Source organism: Saccopteryx leptura, chromosome 11 (assembly GCF_036850995.1).
Source record: "Saccopteryx leptura isolate mSacLep1 chromosome 11, mSacLep1_pri_phased_curated, whole genome shotgun sequence".
NCBI lineage: Eukaryota > Metazoa > Chordata > Mammalia > Chiroptera > Emballonuridae > Saccopteryx > Saccopteryx leptura.
This window is the reverse complement of record NC_089513.1, coordinates 34730804-34749198: the sequence shown is the minus strand read 5'-3', so window position 1 is coordinate 34749198 and position 18395 is coordinate 34730804. Positions and strand designations below refer to the sequence as shown.

Below are 18395 nucleotides of genomic sequence, written 5' to 3'. Positions count from 1 at the left end.
ATTTGAAAAAGACCAAACATTTATGTATCATTAAAGAGATAAAAAAGAAAAAATTGGACTTGGTTACTTGGTTGCCTGGGAAGATACCAGAAGAAGTGATCAATCAAATTTTAATCACCTGAAAAAGTGTAGGTTCTATGGAAACACCAACATGGTTTTCTGAATAGCAAATCATGCCAGACCCATTTAATCTTGTTCTGTGATAGCATTACAGGCCAGAGACAAGAAAAAATGATAGTGACAATCCATCTTATTTTCAGGAGGTCTTGGAATCTGCTCTGTCACATTTTCATTGACAAACGTGGAAAAATATGACATCAACCACATTGTTTTTAGGTGCGTGAATGCACAACATGCTTGAATGTTCAAAGGATAACTGAAGTTTCAATTTAAAGTTGTACTAATATTCTGATGTAGCTCCTGGTGATCATTTAGTCAACTGCCAGTAGGTAACCTGCATTAAGTAATTTAGCGTGTGCTCATCAATGTTCCAGGTAATTATAAATTAATTTAGTCAGTCTAAGTAGGAGGTAAAAATGGAAAGGATGAAGTAATATAGACACACAAAACAGATACTTGGAAGAAATTTGTCTTATTAGAATATTACTCAACAACATGATGCTACGATGAAAATTGCCAGCACTCCCCACAAAAGTCTTAAAAGAAGTAAGACAGGCAAGGACTTCAAAAACAAACAAAAGAAAAACCTTTGGCCTTTTCTTTGCTATAGCTAATTGCCATCAAGACACTTGTTTCCAGCTTTTGTAACATATACCATACTTCTGAATAAATTCAAAGATAATGTTTGCTCATTTTTTTAGTGTTTTTCAAATGTTCTGGTTTATGTATGAATTATTTTGGTAATCAGAGGATTCAAGCTACATTTTAAAAATACGGTTAAAAAACAGGCAAACAAATAATTTAGAGAAAATATTAGAACATGCCCCTTAAAAGTGTTTCAGGCAAAAAAAGAAATTGAAAGTGATGCCCAAAAGGAAATCACAAGACGAAGAGCGTTATTTAGCCCATGGTCTGCGAATATTTAGGGAGAGGCACTGTGCCAATGCCCCTATGCTGGGCTATCACACACATCTAGCCGCATAACCTTCACAGTACCTTATATAGTGGAAGAGGAAAGAGAATTGGAGGAAACAGGCTGGGGTGGTGACTTTCCCAAGGTTTTATCAGAAACAGAAATCGTATTTGAATTTGTACTTACTTCAGGTGTCCCTAATTGAAAGAAGATAGAGATTTTTATTTCTTTTATTTTTATTTATTTATTTATTTTTGTATTTTTCTGAAGCTGGAAACGGGGAGAGACAGTCAGACAGACTCCCGCATGTGCCCGACCGGGATCCACCTGGCACGCCCTCTAGGGGCGAAGCTCTGCCCACCAGGGGGCGATGCTCTGCCCCTCCGGGGTATCGCTCTGCCGCGACCAGAGCCACTCTAGCGCCTGGGGCAGAGGCCAAGGAGCCATCCCCAGCGCCTGGGCCATCTTTGCTCCAGTGGAGCCTTGGCTGCGGGAGGGGAAGAGAGAGAGAGGAAGGAGGGGGGGTGGAGAAGCAAATGGGCACTTCTCCTGTGTGCCCTGGTAGGGAATCGAACCCGGGTCCCCCACACGCCAGGCCGACGCTCTACCGCTGAGCCAACCAGCCAGGGCCTGAGATGTTTATTTCTTTAGTGTGTGCATAAAAAATAAAATAATTCTAAATTTATAAACATATATATATTTAAGGATGCTATAGGCTTTTTTTTTGTTCTTTCTCTAAACATTAACTCAGATTTTTATGTAGGGTTCACCTTACTCTCATATAAAGTTAGAATACATCCTGTAAAGGGAAGATTACAAACTCTCATGAAAATAGCTGAACCCACATTCAGTAATAACAACTATATCTATTTGAAGTAAGCAAAACAAATGAAGTACAGTAAAAAGAATTGACAGCGGGATCTGGTGACATTTGAAATTTTATCTAATATGAATTTTTCTAGATTTTTCTTCTGGGTGTCCTACATTCTTCACTATCCCATGATATTTACTTCGGAATGGCCACTTCTTGTTTCAAGGCCTTTATTAATTTTTACCTTTTATTCTGTAACCTAAAAACGGTGTTACATTTTTATATCATGAAATAATAAATGTTCATCACAAAAATAAAATAAAGGAATGAAGAAGAGAGGGAAAATAATGCACAGGTCCAATTCTGGAATGCAGGTTTCTAGAAATAAATGTAATAAAATCTAATACATATAGGAATAGATATTAGGAATCATACAGTACATGTTGAATTATAGATTGATTGTTCAATTAAATATGTGCCATAGCTAGTTATAGCATTCCTTTTAAAGACTACATAATACTCCATTGTATACCAAGCCAATTATATATAGAAAACTCATGTTACTATATGTTAAATCTGCTAAAGGTTTTTCTTTATTATAAGCAGGACTACAATCAACACCATCGTATGTATATCCTTGCAGACTTTTCAGATTATCTCCTTACAAATTCCCAGAACCAGAAATGCTGTCAGTGGGTATGCACAAACATTTTGTTAGACACCCCACTGGGAACGATTGTTCAGTAATTGAAAAAATATTTGCCAGGCGCTTTTCTAGGTGCTAGAGTTATGGTTGTGAATAAGATAATAAGTTCCTCACTCTTATTAAGCTTACTTTCAGTTGGCAGAAATAGACCATGAACAAATGATCATAAAATAAAATATCAGATGTTAAGTGCTATGAAGAAAATAAAATAAAATGACATAAGAGTGGGTGGCTGAGGGACAACGTTAGTACCTCTGGGAAGGCTGCCCTGAGGAAGGGGCTTTTAATGTGGTAATTAGATGGTAAGATGAAGCCAGGTTTAGGAAATTTGAGGGTAGGTGTACATCTAGAAGGATCGAAAATTTCAAGGGTCTTATCCTGAGAATAAGTCTTGTGGTTCAGGATCAAATAATAGCCCTTGTTAGAGCAGAGTGAGGGGAAGGAGAGAGTGCTATGAGGGGGCCAGTGAGTGGATTACATAGTCTGCAAGGCCAGGGCAGGAAATGGGGATTGTGAACATGATGATAAGTCCCTGGATGATTTAAAGTTTTAATTATGACATACATATATTAAAGCATGCACATCAATGAATTATTCACAAACTAAACACTTCTGCCAGGTCAGGAAAGAAAACATGTTCAGCATTTCCTAAACCCCCTTTATGTCCTTTTCCAGCCACAACTTCCCATCAAAGACAACTGCACTCCTGACTTCTAACAGCACAGGTTAAGTACATACACAAGCACCCAGACACAATATATATATGCACACACATGTATCATACAGTATGTGCTCACTTTTTCTGGTTTCTTCTGCTCAAACCTATGCTTGTACAATTTATCCATATCTAGGACTCCTCCTAAAGGGAGGACATGGGTAAAAAAATGAAAAAATCCTACACTGAGCACTGGACAGATTGCCCCCAAATCTGAAATTTGAGCCAAATAAGAGTTGTTAATGCAGGGGACATAGGTGTCTAGTAAGGCGGGAGAAAAATAGACTATGGTGTCTTGGCCAGGGCAAAGATTTTTCAAGAATAATAGTGGTTAACAGTGATCAAATATGGATGAGCTATCGAGCAAGATGAGGCTGGACATATACTACTGGGTCTGACAGCATGGAAGTCATTGATAAATAGTACTTCAAAGGGGAGGAGAAAGACGTGATGAGGTAAAGGTTGCAAATGCAGCTAGATAACTCATTTCAACATTTTAAACAAAAAATAAAGGGCTCTAGGGACCATGGAATTAAAGGACAGGTTTTGAGATGTTAAATAATATAGCATGCATGTATAATGATGGAAATAATCCAATGTAGAGGGAAAATCTGAGGATACAGAAAAATGGTAAAGTTGTATGAAAGATGACTCTGAGAAGGTGAATGGAGTGCAGACCACAAGTGAAAGGCCTTATCTATATTTGGAGCTGAAGTTCTTGAGTGTTAATAGGAGGAAAGACAGTAACTATGGAGTGGATGCTGGTAGGTTAGTAAATTTCATTATGGACAAATGGGAGTACTCATCGCTTATGAATACTTGTTTTCCCACACAGTCCCATACAATCACCATGTATAATCAATCTTAATAAATAATCTCTTAAAAGCAGAGTTAAAAAACTTGTACATAATTTTAACTTGTATGTATATCATTTTAGAGAGGTGGAAACATTTTCTTATGTTTACTGGCCATCTGGATTTTTAGAACTGGCTGTATTTTATTCGTTGGCTCATTCAAAATATCTTTTTGTTTCCATGACATAAACAATAATTAACCTGGATTCAGCACGCTAGAGTGCCTTAATTTGTTCTTTACACTTATGTAGATATTTTTCTAACTGTTTTTTGTCATAAAATATTGAGAGTATTAAGTCTGCAATTAGTGTGATATTTTCCCATTTAGGCACTGTTTTTCTTCTATATTTTTTTCTGGAATTATTTCTTTATACTGAAATTTAAAACTTGGTGAGACATCACTAGAGAGAAGCCCCAAAGTAGCTGGCTCATTATTTGGGGGCATCCCAGTCTTTCTCTCACACAGGCCTGTTGGGCTGGGCTTGGTGACCCCTGTTGGGCTGGGCTTGGTGCCCCGCTGTGACAATGGCCTCAGATGGACTGTCCACAGATGCCCGTGAGGGACACCGCCATCCTCACATCTCCAGGTAAGAAAGATCCCACCCAAGCATTGCTTTTAAGAAGCTGAGTCTTCAGGCCTGACGGGATTCACTATGGCAGTTCTCACCCCAGCCAGCATGCCTCCACTGTAGGAGGTTATTTGGGAAGGTGGGCTTACCATAACCCCTCCCCTTGTTTAATGTCACATTCCATTGCCATTTTAGGAATGGGAGTTTCTATTTGTCAGCACTCAGTATCTTTCTTATTTTCTTCCCTTTTGTAAACACAAATCTATGTTGTGTTTGGGAGAAATTCTATTTGTGCAATATACTTGTCAGCACCTATTTTTTCAGCATTAATTATTATACTATTCTTGTATTATTCCCTGGCATTTTGGAGTGTGTGTATGTCTAATGCTAGCAATGGTGCCATGTTTTCCAGAATCTCAGGCTTGATGTTCTGTCATTAAATTTTGACAAAAAGCTTTGCTTCCCTCTATAGTCGTTGCCAAATGCTGCCTGCTGCTTAGAGCTGCTGCTCTCTTTCTTCCTCTTCTATATAGTATGCATACCCCTGTGTCTTTGTCCTAATTTCTGTGGCAATCGCTATGGGATTAGGATCATATGCTTTGGCAAATAAATGTTTTGTAATGCCAGGCAATGGGAGGGGAATTATAAAGGACCCTTAGTGGGAAAAGGCCTTTCTGCTTGGATCTCTAACCACTGATTGGAAACACAAATGACCTGCCACTTCCTGTGTAAAACCACAAAATCACTCCTCAGAAGGCATTTCATTACTAGCCACAGCTTACCAATACTCATGCCCAGTTTTACAAGTGTTACAAAGTACTTATAATTGAAATAGTTTTGCATTTAAAGAGAAAAAATAATGCACCATATATGTGGATAATAAGTTGGGCAGGGTAGAATAAAAGAGTAGAAGAAAATCTGCAGAGTAGCAGAAAGTCCACAGGCTTGAGTGGACTTGTCCAAGGGGCCTGGGTTTGAATCCCAGCACTGGTTCCCATTTAAAAGTAGTGTGACCTTATGTTACAACAAAGCACCTGTGAGGAGTTTTATTGTATCCCTTTCCCCCAAATTTATATGTTGAAGTCCCCAGGACTTCAGAATGTGATTGTTGGAAACAGAATCGTCACAGAGATAATTAAGTTAAAATGAAGTCATTAGGATAGGCTCTAATCCAATTTAACCAGTGCCTTTTGTCAGAAGACAAATTTGGACAGAAGCATAAAGAGAGAAGATGATGTAAAGACACAGGGAGAAAACAATCACCTATAAGTCAAGTAGAGAGGCCTGGAACAGATCCTTTCCCCACAGACCCCAGGGACCAACCCTGCCAACACCTTGATCTTGGACTTCTAGTCTCTAGAACTGTGAGGAGAAAACACATTTCTGTAGTTTAACTCACCCAGTCTGCAGTAGACCTTAGTTTCCTGAGGAAACAATGGGTTATTCCCAGTTGTTAAATAGAGTTTTATAAATTAAATAATAAAACAAAATAATGCTAATGTTATCTGTAACTGACTATGATAAGATCAGTTCAGAGCTCAATGTTTTACACATGTGGTAAATGCATAGCATGGTGATTCCCATATGAAAGGTATGTAATAGTAACTATTTTCTTTTCTTTTTTTCTTTTTTATTTTATTTTCTCTTATTTACTTCAGAGATACTAAAGTAAATTTTTGCTGCAATGAAAAAGTGAGAGGCAAAAATAGGAAGGAAGGAAGGAAGGAAGGAAGGAAGGAAGGAAGGAAGGAAGGAAGGAAGGAAGGAAGGGAGGGAGAGAGGGAGGTAGGGAGGGAGGGAGGGAGGGAGGGAGGGAGGAAGGAAGGAAGGAAGGAAGGAAGGAAGGAAGGAAGGAAGGAAGGAAGGAAAGAAGAAATGGAAAATGAAAGAGTTGTCTCATAAAAGAGAGAAGAAACTAACACATTTTACAGGGAAGAAGGGAATCATATCAAAGGCTCCCAACAGCAGAGAGTAACAAACTTGGAAGTGGTTAGGGACCAATCAGTGACTAGTACTTTGTAGGTGTCCTTGGCCAGAACTGTCACAGTGTGCCTAAGCATTTGTTTTCATGTGATCTTACAGTTTCCATAATGTCTTTGCTACAATTATTTTAAGGATATTAATAGTAAGAATGAAGAGAGGTTGTCATGAAGTCATACATAGTATTGTGTTGACTATTTTTTTTATTTCCTTTTTAGCTTTTTGAGTTACTGACACATTATTGCAGCAAAACATATGTAGGGTCAATTCATGCTGAATAGTTATTAGAAACCATGATAACAAAAGTCATTACACTGCAGTTCAGTTTTGACAGTAAAATTTCTGCAACATTATCACAAATCCTCATGCATTAGTGCAATGATCCTTACTATAGTTTCATATTAGAATCAAAAGATTGCTGTAGCATGCTTCATACAAAAAGTCAAACAAGCCAAATTCTTTTCTGCTTTTACAGATAACATTTTTGCTCTTTTTCTCTGTACATCATGCAGATTGCAGCTTTGTTTTATATACTTTTCTCAACAACCTATGAGTACCTTGAATATATCTTTCTTTAAAATGAGAATTTTCCATTGAAAGACCACACAATTCTGATTACTGATACCAAAGGAAATAATTTGAAAGTGATTTTATATCAGACACAACTTCACAAAATTCTAAAATGATAATATTCATTGCATTATTATCTTTCCTTTTCTCACATAATGTGTTGGCTGTATGTACCTTTGTCAGTGGTTTAATTATGATGCAATGGTAAAAGGTTTAAAAAAGGATATCTGTCATATTCAGGATTACTTTGATAGGAAGGTGGTGAGGATTACTCCCCAGCTGACAAAAGAAAAACATTTTTAATGCCTTTCTGCCCACAATATTTTTCAGTCACTTATTAACACACACTTAAAGAGTCAGATTGTATTGATAAAATGTTCATTATTTTTGAGGTAATGTTAATTTATTCAGGTCTATTTCAAGAAAACAGAGGAAATATAACTTCTGAACTAGTGGTTAATGAATTAGATAACCTCACAAAATTGATGTTAATAATGTTAACAGGTTTCTTTAAATGGGATTTCTCAGAATATTTAATATGCAAATGCAGTTTAAGTATTTAAAAAGGAGATATGGTAATCATGGTGCTGTATATATGTGTGTATATATTATATAAACTATATATGTATCTGTATCTATATGTCTAAATCTCTTATTCTCTATGTATGACAGTTTAGTAACCATAGCTCTATTCACAATTTTGGGTTGGAAAATTTCTTAGTGTGGGTGTTTTGTGAGTGGGCTATCCTGTGCATTGTATATAGAATTTGTAGCATCATCCTGGTCTCTACCCATTAGATACCAGGAACACCATACCCAGCCTCCAACCCCAACTCCACCCAGGTGTGATAAGCAAAAATATCTCCAGGCATTGCCAGATAGCCACATGGCCCCTGGGGAACAAAAGAACCCTCGTTGGAGAATCATAGATTTTATATATATATATGTGTGTGTGTGTGTGTGTGTGTGTGTGTGTGTGTGTGTGTGTGTGTAAACTTACATATGTCTATTCATAAATATTACATATATTTATTTATATACACATATATAATTTATATATATATGAAAATTTTACTTTGAATGTCTTTGATATACCAGGGATTTCATCACATTCTACATATAACTTTTAAGGTGTCGCTGTGTTATTGCTATGTAACTACAATAGAAGCTCATTTCAAAATTGTATAATCAATACATAAGTCTACAAGTCACTCAAAACTGGTTCTAAGGTTTTTAAGGTATTTGCTAGAAAGAAATATTTAGAGTTCAGACAACAGAAGGGAGATTCACTGAGGTAAAATAATAGATGACCAGCTTTCTACTTCTGTCTTAGGGATTACAAAAGCTCTTCTGAGGTTCGTGACAGTTCTTAAGAGAATAGGAACAGTAGGAATTTAATGAAAGTTTATCAGTACATGAAATGTGGTAACTGCTTTAGAACCAATGTGCGTGTGTGCTCGTGCACGAACATGTGTGTGCATATGCACACATACCTATGCCCTAAGAAAGCGAGGCAGATATACTGACAGTCATTAAGTAGCTGTTGTAAGAAAAAACTGTTTTAAAAAATATAGTATTCCTAGCAAAGTAATAAATTTCTATTTATACTGGAGGAAGCAACACAAAAATCACCACTCCAAGCCTAATTTTAATATATTCAAGATAACAAGCAATATAATAAAATACTTCCCAGCTCAATCTTTCTCTGCTTGGGAGACCTTAGGACACACTCAATCTCAGCTGCATGTCTTATGTTAGAGATGACAATATTACTACTAACACTAGTACTGCTAGAACATTTTCCAGGGTTACCGAAGGGTATTACAAAGATAATGTTTGCTAATTGCATGGCACAGAGACCTGGTCTACATAAGTGATTGTTAAACAATGACTGATTCTGTAATAATTTGTATTCTCTTAGTTTGAAAGCTCTGAGAATTGGAGTAGGCTAAGGTAAGCTTTACAAGTGGTTTACAAAAGAATTAAGAATATATTTTACCCAGTTTTGTAAGAGATCTTGTTTTCAGCCAATAGAAGAGATCAACTTGCTTAGCTTACCTGTCTTTGCAAGCCTGAAGAACTTGAAATAGCAATTTTAACAAACACATGGTGATTTTATCAATACATTCATGTATTTTTTAAAAAGTACAAAATATCTATTAAAAAGCTTTTGTTGAAAATGTCTATTTTCATGCAGAATTGCAACTTTTTTTTAGCTATTTTTCTTCATTCCTCTTTAGTGGTGTTTAAAATTTTGAGAACTGACAAGTTTTAGACTGAGTTCTACTTCATCATTACCCATGAACATGGCAAGAATTTTGCATAATCACTTTTGTTTGTTTCTGATTTGTAAATGGGGAGACACTCATCACGGCAAATGTTAAAAGCACAGGAAAGTATCAAGAAACACATGCCAAAGAAACAGACATAATTTTATTACTGACAGGAACACTATAACATTCTAACGTTTGAGGCATCTGTATAGAAAATTATGTTAAGGAAGGGAATATTCTAATTTTTCATATTTAAATTGTTTTACTCTTCTACTACATCTCCTTTGGTACTCTTGATGTAAAATCACAAAGAAATATAAAAAATGTCTAATTTGTGTAGAGAGAATAATACTCCCTAAGAAGCATAGTACTTAAAATATAATTATTTACCACGCCAAAAAGAATGCTTATTAAAAGCATTGAAATTATTCTAAAATAGGAAAAAGATAGACAAAGATTCCTAGAAGTGAGATCCATTTTATCTGAATCAGGGTTGAAAAATCACCTAAGACTAAGCTGACCAAAAGATTAAAACATATATATATATATATATGTGGGAAATACTTCAATTTCAAGAAAAGGGACTAAAAAAAGGTTTTTTGCTGTTTTGATCGCCACACTCCATCCTGTAAGCAGTGCATTAGACGCTAATGACATACGATTTCTCACTGACAGATTTAACAGCATCAATAAGGCCTCTCTGTCCATTGCTGCAAATTGATCCTACATGACACTGACAAGGGCAGCCTGCACTTAATGACCTCCACTGCTGAGGGATGGAAATGAAAAATGATTGGAAGTACAAATAAATCTCTGAAAGTTTCCCTGAAACAGGTGTGTTAAAAGTGACTTGTCTGAGGGATCATCACAAACACAAACCCAATCTCCAGGCGCACCCCACGCTCTGTAAATCCCAGGGACTCACTCCTTGGATCTTGAATCAAGATTTGCTTTACACCAAAAATGACATCAAGATAATTTTGTTCTTACTATGCAAACACTCTGTTAGAAATCTCTCCTAAAGGCATCAATTTTTCACTATTGTACGGTACCTAATATATTTATTTGCCACCAAAGGATTCTATACAAACTGATAACAAGTATACATAATTTTTTTTTTCTTTTCCTCCTGGTATGAGTATAGCCACTGATTTCCTCCTCCTCGATTCTCAGCAACAAATAGAAGAATATTTTAACTTCAATAACAATGTCAAGTGCATGAAGTGATTAGACCAGGGGTCCCCAAACTACATCCCGCGGGCCACATGTAGCCCCCTGAGGCCATTTATCCGGGCCCCACCACACTTCCGGAAGGGGCACCTCTTTCATTGGTGGTCAGTGAGAGGAGCACATTGACCATCTCATTAGCCAAAAGCAGGCCCATAGTTTCCATTGAAATACTGGTCAGTTTGTTGATTTAAATTTACTTGTTCTTTATTTTAAATATTGTATTTGTTCCCGTTTTGTTTTTTTTTTTACTTTAAAATAAGATATGTGCAGTGTGCATAGGGATTTGTTCATAGTTTTTTTTATAGTCTTGTCCTCCAACGTTCTGAGGGGCAGTGAACTGGCCCCCTGTGTAAAAAGTTTGGGGACCCCTGGATTAGACAAATGCTCCCTGGGTACATCCTATCTCTAAATGCTGCACAATGATTTGAGGACACTAAGATTTTGGTATAGAGAATAGTATTCTCTGTTCTTTCCCAAACACATTAACTCACTACCTTCATCTTGTTACTGCTTTAATACAAATTTCTAAGAGAAAAAATACATGTTCTCTTTCCCAAAATATTCGGAAGCATTAACTTGCATTAAGAGTAGACAGGTAAGAAGCACAGGGGGGTTCTAAGCAGCACACCAGATGAATTTAACAGTTACTTACAATTGCATTTTAACCCTTTATTTATATTTGTTTGTTTGCTTGCTTGTTTGTTTGTAGTGGCCTAAAGCTTGGATATATCATTTTTATTCCTTATCAATTTTTCTCTGAGGTAAATCTTATTTTACAGATGAGAAAACTGGAGTCGGGAAAGGTAAATTATTTGCCAAGATCACTGAGCTAGTTATCAGTAGAGCTTATATTCAAATCCTGGCCTCCTGTCTTTCCAATATTCTATAATAAGGAGAGATAAATATTGTAGTACAATTTTGAATCACTAATTTATAGTATAGTAATCAATGTGATGAACAAAACAAAGGATCCATTAGCAGTCTACTGGTTCTTATGGCTATATAAATTGTTAAAAGATAATTAAACCTATTTTTTTTTTGAAATTTAAATTCTGGGAAGAAACAGTCAAAGAAAAATGCGTTTTCTTGTCCATAAGAGTCTGGAGAAGAATATAGAGAAAGTGGGTACATCTTAACACTCCAGTAATAAAACTTTCTCTTTTCTTTTTATTGTAGTATATTGTATATTTTACTTCATTATTGTAGAAGATTTTACAAAATATATTAGAATTCCCAGTGATTTTAAGGAACTAGAGAGGGTCAAATATTTCTCCAAGTTTCTAAGTAAACCCCATATTTAAAGGAAAACAGAAACCAAATTTGAAGCCTGTACATCATGAGAAAGATTTAGAGCTATCTCATGCGAAATTACCTACAGACAGAATTAAAATTTGAAGTATATGATAAAATATGTAAATGTATGAACTAAAAAATATTGGTATTTCAGGTCATAATAATTAAAAGCAAATTAGTATAAAATGGTAGATTAGAAACTAAGTTTTTTATTTCCCGAGTATCCTTTCAAAATTAACTTCAAAGGGTTGATAAAAAATGCAACGAGCCCTGGCCGGTTGGCTCAGCGGTAGAGCGTCGGCCTAGTGTGCGGAGGACCCGGGTTCGATTCCCGGCCAGGGCACACAGGAGAAGCGCCCATTTGCTTCTCCACCCCTCCGCCACGCTTTCCTCTCTGTCTCTCTCTTCCCCTCCCGCAGCCAAGGCTCCATTGGAGCAAGGATGGCCCGGGCGCTGGGGATGGCTCAGTGGCCTCTGCCTCAGGTGCTAGAGTGGCTCTGGTCACAACATGGCGACGCCCAGGATGGGCAGAGCATCGCCCCCTGGTGGGCAGAGCGTCACCCCTGGTGGGCAGAGCGTCGCCCCTGGTGGGCGTGCTGGGTGGATCCCGGTCGGGCACATGCGGGAGTCTGTCTGACTGTCTCTCCCTGTTTCCAGCTTCAGAAAAATGAAAAAAAAAAAATGCAATGAGCCTGACCAGGCGGTGGTGCAGTGGATAGTGTTGGACTGGGATGCCGAGGACCCAGGTTCGAGACCCTGAGGTTGCCAGTTTGAGCACGAGCTCATCTGGCTTGAGCAAAATAAGAAAAGCTCACCAGCTTGGACCCAAGGTCGCTGGCTCAAGCAAGGGGTTACTTGGTCTGCTGAAGGCCCGCGGTCAAGGCACATATGAGAAAGAAATCAATGAACAATTAAGGTTTCGCAACAAGAAACTGATGATTGATGCTTCTCATCTCTCTCTCTGTCCCTATCTATCCCTCTCTCTGACTCTCTCTCTCTGTACCTGTAAAGAAAAAAAAATGCAACGAAACTCTACAAAAATAAAACATTCCATTTGGTGGCATATCAGGGATCACCATTGGTTGAAAATCTTATGAGTGACCATGTACTACTTTGTATATTACATGTCCAATAAATCATTATTTTTTAAAAGAATGAAAAACTTACCTGCTTCTTATCTCTAACTGAAGCAGCAAGTAATAAATCTCCATCATAGAGACTGAAATAATTGTCCTTTTTCGTTAAGAAAATCACCTGTAATTTCTGATACTCTTGAGCTAAACGTAGATTTTCTTCTAGTGAATCATCTTGTATTTTCTAAAAGATAAATATATATATATAGGTATATTTAATTAAAATAATTTAAAATTATTTTTGAATTTTTATATGATCTTAATTATCTAAAAGTATTATATTATGCAATGCAGAAAAATAATAAAACCAAAAAGATGCTTCCCCTGACAACAAGATGCTCCTAGGAGCTTATATTTTTCTTTCTTGATGCAAGTATCTCTCTTAAGCAGTCATTCGTCAGCATCTAATTTCTGTTTTCCTCTTTTCTAGACTTCTATACTGCTTTAGGAAGTACCCCGTCTAGAAGGCTTCACTCAGCATCCCAGCAGCCTTCTTCCATTTTCCCACTCCTTTTCTTTTCACCAAGCCCCATTGCTCAAATTGGTCAAAGACATTTGAGAGCTTATTATCCTACAGGTTCAGAGTAGTGGTACTCACAGAACACACTCAAAACAGAGAGAAGAAAAGAGGAAAAGACGAACAAAAACTCAACATTTAGAAGCATCCAAAGAGAGCCATTATTTTCTGCTATTACTCTTTAGCTATATTAAAGGTTAAATGTGTATGTAGTTGAGAATTCTGTAACACTCTCATGACTAAATAAATATATGTCAAATGTAATACAAACCACTTAGAATATAACTTTTGCAACATTAGCCACCGGCAAATTGGGGACTACCTATCATTTTAAGTTAGATTTATGAATTCAGTTTAGTTGCTGTTTCTTTTTACGTTTCTTAGCACAGAAATTTTTCTCTGACTTCATCAAAATATATGGAATTCATCAGCAGCTTTAAGTGTTTTCAAATTTGTTACTCTAGTAAGTCCTCTGATGGGAATTTATTCTAAGCAAAATGCTTCATTCATTGCAACATTATTTATTATAGTGGAAGTTTTCAAAACACTTAAATGCAGATAAATCTTGATAATGATAATGATAATTAAATAACTAGATATGAAAATAACCATTGGGAAGCAATTCAAAAATGTGATTGCCATTACATCAAACCTTTAGTATAAGTTGTTAAAAACATACACAGTGGTATAAGAATGTGCATAGATGAAACGTAATTCAGCAGAAAATTGCCCATAAAAACATTTCTGTATTTACACACTTAAAGATTTATTAAGGTCAACAAACATATTTCTCATGAAGGTCTGGTATCCATATTGATCCCTAATGATTAATACTATGTCATAGCTGTTCTTCAAAGAGTGAAAATGATGAACTGAGAACCATTTTAAATGTCCTTGTCCTAATCCTGGCACAATAGTTTAAAACTTTAGAAATTTCTGTCTAGGACACTTGCCTAAAATCACTTAGAATTATCTGTCAGTAGGAGGACAAAGTATCGATGAATATTTTTATTTGGTGAAAATACTTTCAAAAAGATAGTTACAATATTTTTTATATCTCAACACTAATATTAAAACCTAATCCTCAAGTGATTAACTTCAAACTGATAAGTGGTCTAGAGGCAGGAGGAGAAAAATATTTTGAAGTATGTCTTTTGTGTGTATGTGTGTTGTATGTGTTTGACTTAACAAAACCCAACTAATACCTGTGATATTCTATTTCCCAATTACATTTTTTCAAGCCTTATATGGCTACCATAAACATTGAAATTGACAGGAATGTTACAAAAGTGGTGGGATTTGCACTAACCTATTTAATGAAATTTAATAGAGGATATATTAGTACTTTATCTTTTGCTCAACTGTGTAATATACAGTTTTACTTTCAAATAAACATACTTTTAATTTCTGCATCACATCAGTTCTTATTGTTTTATATGCCATAATTAGAGTAAATACCAAGATATTGAATTGTATAGTTATGCCAATGAATCTTTAAACCATTTTTATATCTGTCATGATATTTTACATTACCATTGTCCAGTAATAGATATATAGAAGGATTTGTCCATTTACTGTCTATTACTGAAAGTCAGTGACCTTCATATGGGCAATAAAATTTAAGTTTTTTTATTTTAAATAATGGTATTCTGCTGACACTCAAAGTGGGTTTTTTTATGTTTAACTGTGATTCCACTGCACAACTCTGTTTTAATTTTAACCAATACTATTAGAACATGCAAAGGAAACAAAGAGGGACTGATTATTATTGGTGGCAATATGCCCATGATAAATAATGCTACCCTTACTAACTGACCATCTTATGAATAAAAGCAGTAGAAGGTATTTAACAAGGGTTGGAGATACAATGAAAGAATGCAAAGAAAGGAGAAACTAATAAAAACAGTAAAATGATGACTTTCATGCTTTTAAATTTAAACCCAGGTGAATCCTATTTGTAGAACCTTTCTAGTTAAGGTATGGGCTAAATGTGAACATGAAAAATATTTTGTTTCTAAAAACATTAAAAAAAAACGTTATTGCATTCTCTGTAGGTTAACATAACCATACCCTGAGTTTATTTACAATATTTTTCATTCATTCATTTATTCATTTTCATTCAGTTATTTACTCATAACTTTTTATTTGGTAATTACTGTATGACAAGCTCTGAGATATAAATGAGAACTTCAAAAACTTGTGGTCTTGTGGGAAAAGTTTATATTTTAAAATTACACAAATGTGTAATTAGCAGAATTCTAAACCTTTTGCATTTACTTGCTTTTGATATATATTAATTCACCCCAAAAGTCTAAATAAAAATAACACTATCTGAAAGCCAAATATATTGGTATTCAAATCTCATTATTAATGATTATCAAGATGATAAAATATGGACAATATAGCTGATAAAAAGAAGAGACACTGAATATGTTAAGAGTTTCCTTGTTGGCCCTGGCTGGTTGGCTCAGCAGTAGAGCATCGGCCTGGCATGCGGGGGACCCGAATTCGATTCCCGGCCAGGGCACATAGGAGAAGCGCCCATTTGCTTCTCCACCCCACCCTCCTTCCTCTCTCTCTCTCTCTTCACCTCCCGCAGCCAAGACTCCATTGGAGCAGAGATGGCCCGGGTGCTGGGGATGGCTCCTTGGCTGTTGCCCCAGGCGCTAGAGTGGCTCTGGTTGCGGCAGAGTGATGCCCCGGAGGGGCAGAGCATCGCCCCCTGGTGGGCAGAGCGTCGCCCCTGGTGGGCGTGCTGGGTGAATCCGGGTCCAGCGCATGCGGGACTGTCTCTCCCCGTTTCCAGCTTCAGAGAAATACAAAAAAAAAAAAAAGAGTTTCCTTGTTAGCTAGAATTTATTTTTTTAAAAATTGTTAGCCTGATGATGGTTTTTCTTTATCTTAAATTATTTGTTAAACTTTGATGTTTGAGGGATATTACAGCTCTTATAAAATATTTTATTAGAAAATAAAAATTATGTTTATAAAGGGCTGAACAAAATTTCTACTATAAGCTCCATAGGGACTGAAACCATCATTTTGTTCATCTTAAGATACACTGCACAAAGCAGAGCTTACATGGGTGCACAGGTTTTTAGTAAATAAATGAATAAAAACAGAATACTAGTTAGGAAATGCACATATTTAGCAATTTAAAACTACACAGCTTATTTGCCTACTTCTAGGCAATAACCTATTGACAAGAGAACCACCTAATATAATGAAGCACATTTATATTATTTGATACTATACTACTTGAGAGATGAAGATCTTAACTATATAAAGAGAATTCACACAATACATTTTTCCACTGGACATTATTCTATGGATAGATCCCCTTGTCTATATTCTTAGCAAGAGTTCTTTCTCTGGGTGCATTGTTGATTTTCACAAGGTATGTGAACCCTTTGAAACTACACAGTATTTTTCCTGGGTCACCTAATTAGCTAGCCTATGATCTCAAAAGTATTGAGAAACCATTTCAAGCTCTAAAAAAAGACCTGGCTTTCTCCTCTGTCACCAAAAATGCTGAAAAATGAAGGCAGATTGTGGCACATCCCCCCCCCCCCCCCAGGTATCCAAATAGTAGTTCTCCATTTTTTTTTCCACTTGACCTTTCTTATTATTTAAGCCATGAAATTCATCTTGGACTTTTCCTCCATTTTCAGATTATTTTTCTCACTCTTCCTTTCTACTTGTCCTCTCCCACTGGGTAAGTGGGGAATAGGGAATTATAATCAGAAACTCTTTTGGACAAAAATATAGAGCATATATCATCTACTTATGTTTCACCTTATGATACACACACACACACAAGAACTTAAAAGAAGGCTGCACTTAAATGGTAACTTACAAATTCTAAGCTAATGGAAAGAACTGGGATAACAGCAGTTGTCTCAGTTATATTATTTTTCTCATTTTACGGAAAAGGAAGGATAAGGCAAAGAGAAGTCAGGTGAAGCAAATTATATGTTCCAAAAATGGCCACATAAATATTTTCATTTTCATATGTTCTTTTAGAACCTTGTCATTCCATATCAAGAAGCATAGACTACTTCTTCCCTTGAAACTAGGTAGACTTGTGCCTTTTCCAGCCAATAGAATATGGTGGAAATGATTAATGAAGTGATTTCTCAGGCCAGTTTATTTTAAAAGCTAGTTTATTAAAAAAGCTTATAGCTCCTGTCTGGCCCTCTCTCTGGGGACATTCACCCTTAGAACTAGCCATTATGTCGGGAAAAATCCAGGCTACATAAGCAGGTGTTCCTGCAAACAACCTTAGGTCAGGTCTCAGACAACAGTCACCATCAACTGGGTGAATGAGTTATCTGAAGATGACTCCAATCCCCACTCTCTGAGTTGTCCAGAGGATGGTTCAGAATGTATATGAGACAAGAGACAGGCTGACCCTTCCATGTCCTCTCTAAATTTCTACACATAGAATCATGAGCCCTGAAGTTTGGGGGTATTATGTGACTCCAGCAACTAAAACTCCAGGATATTGTACAAGATGGCACACATACAATATTAAGTGGAGGACCTGGGCTTTACATCTAGGCAGACTGTGTCCAGATCCCTTTCCCATCTAGTATACTTCCTTCATAAATATGAGCCAGCACTATTCAACACTATGCAATGCCGTCTTTATAAAATCCAATGACACTAAAAAGTCAAATCAAATAACAGAATCACTTTTTTCTAAGCCTTTGCT

General features: G+C 36.3%; 1 protein-coding gene across 1 annotated transcript in view; it reads right to left on the bottom strand.

The window, feature by feature from the left end:
- The window catches only part of CCDC178 (coiled-coil domain containing 178), a 408692-nt gene that overhangs the window by 123060 nt on the left and 267237 nt on the right, over window positions 1–18395 (bottom strand). Inside the window, exon 18 of the mRNA XM_066352292.1 lies at window positions 13202–13351. Coding sequence (XP_066208389.1) covers window positions 13202–13351 — 150 coding nt within the window. The remainder of the gene's footprint in view (window positions 1–13201; window positions 13352–18395) is intronic.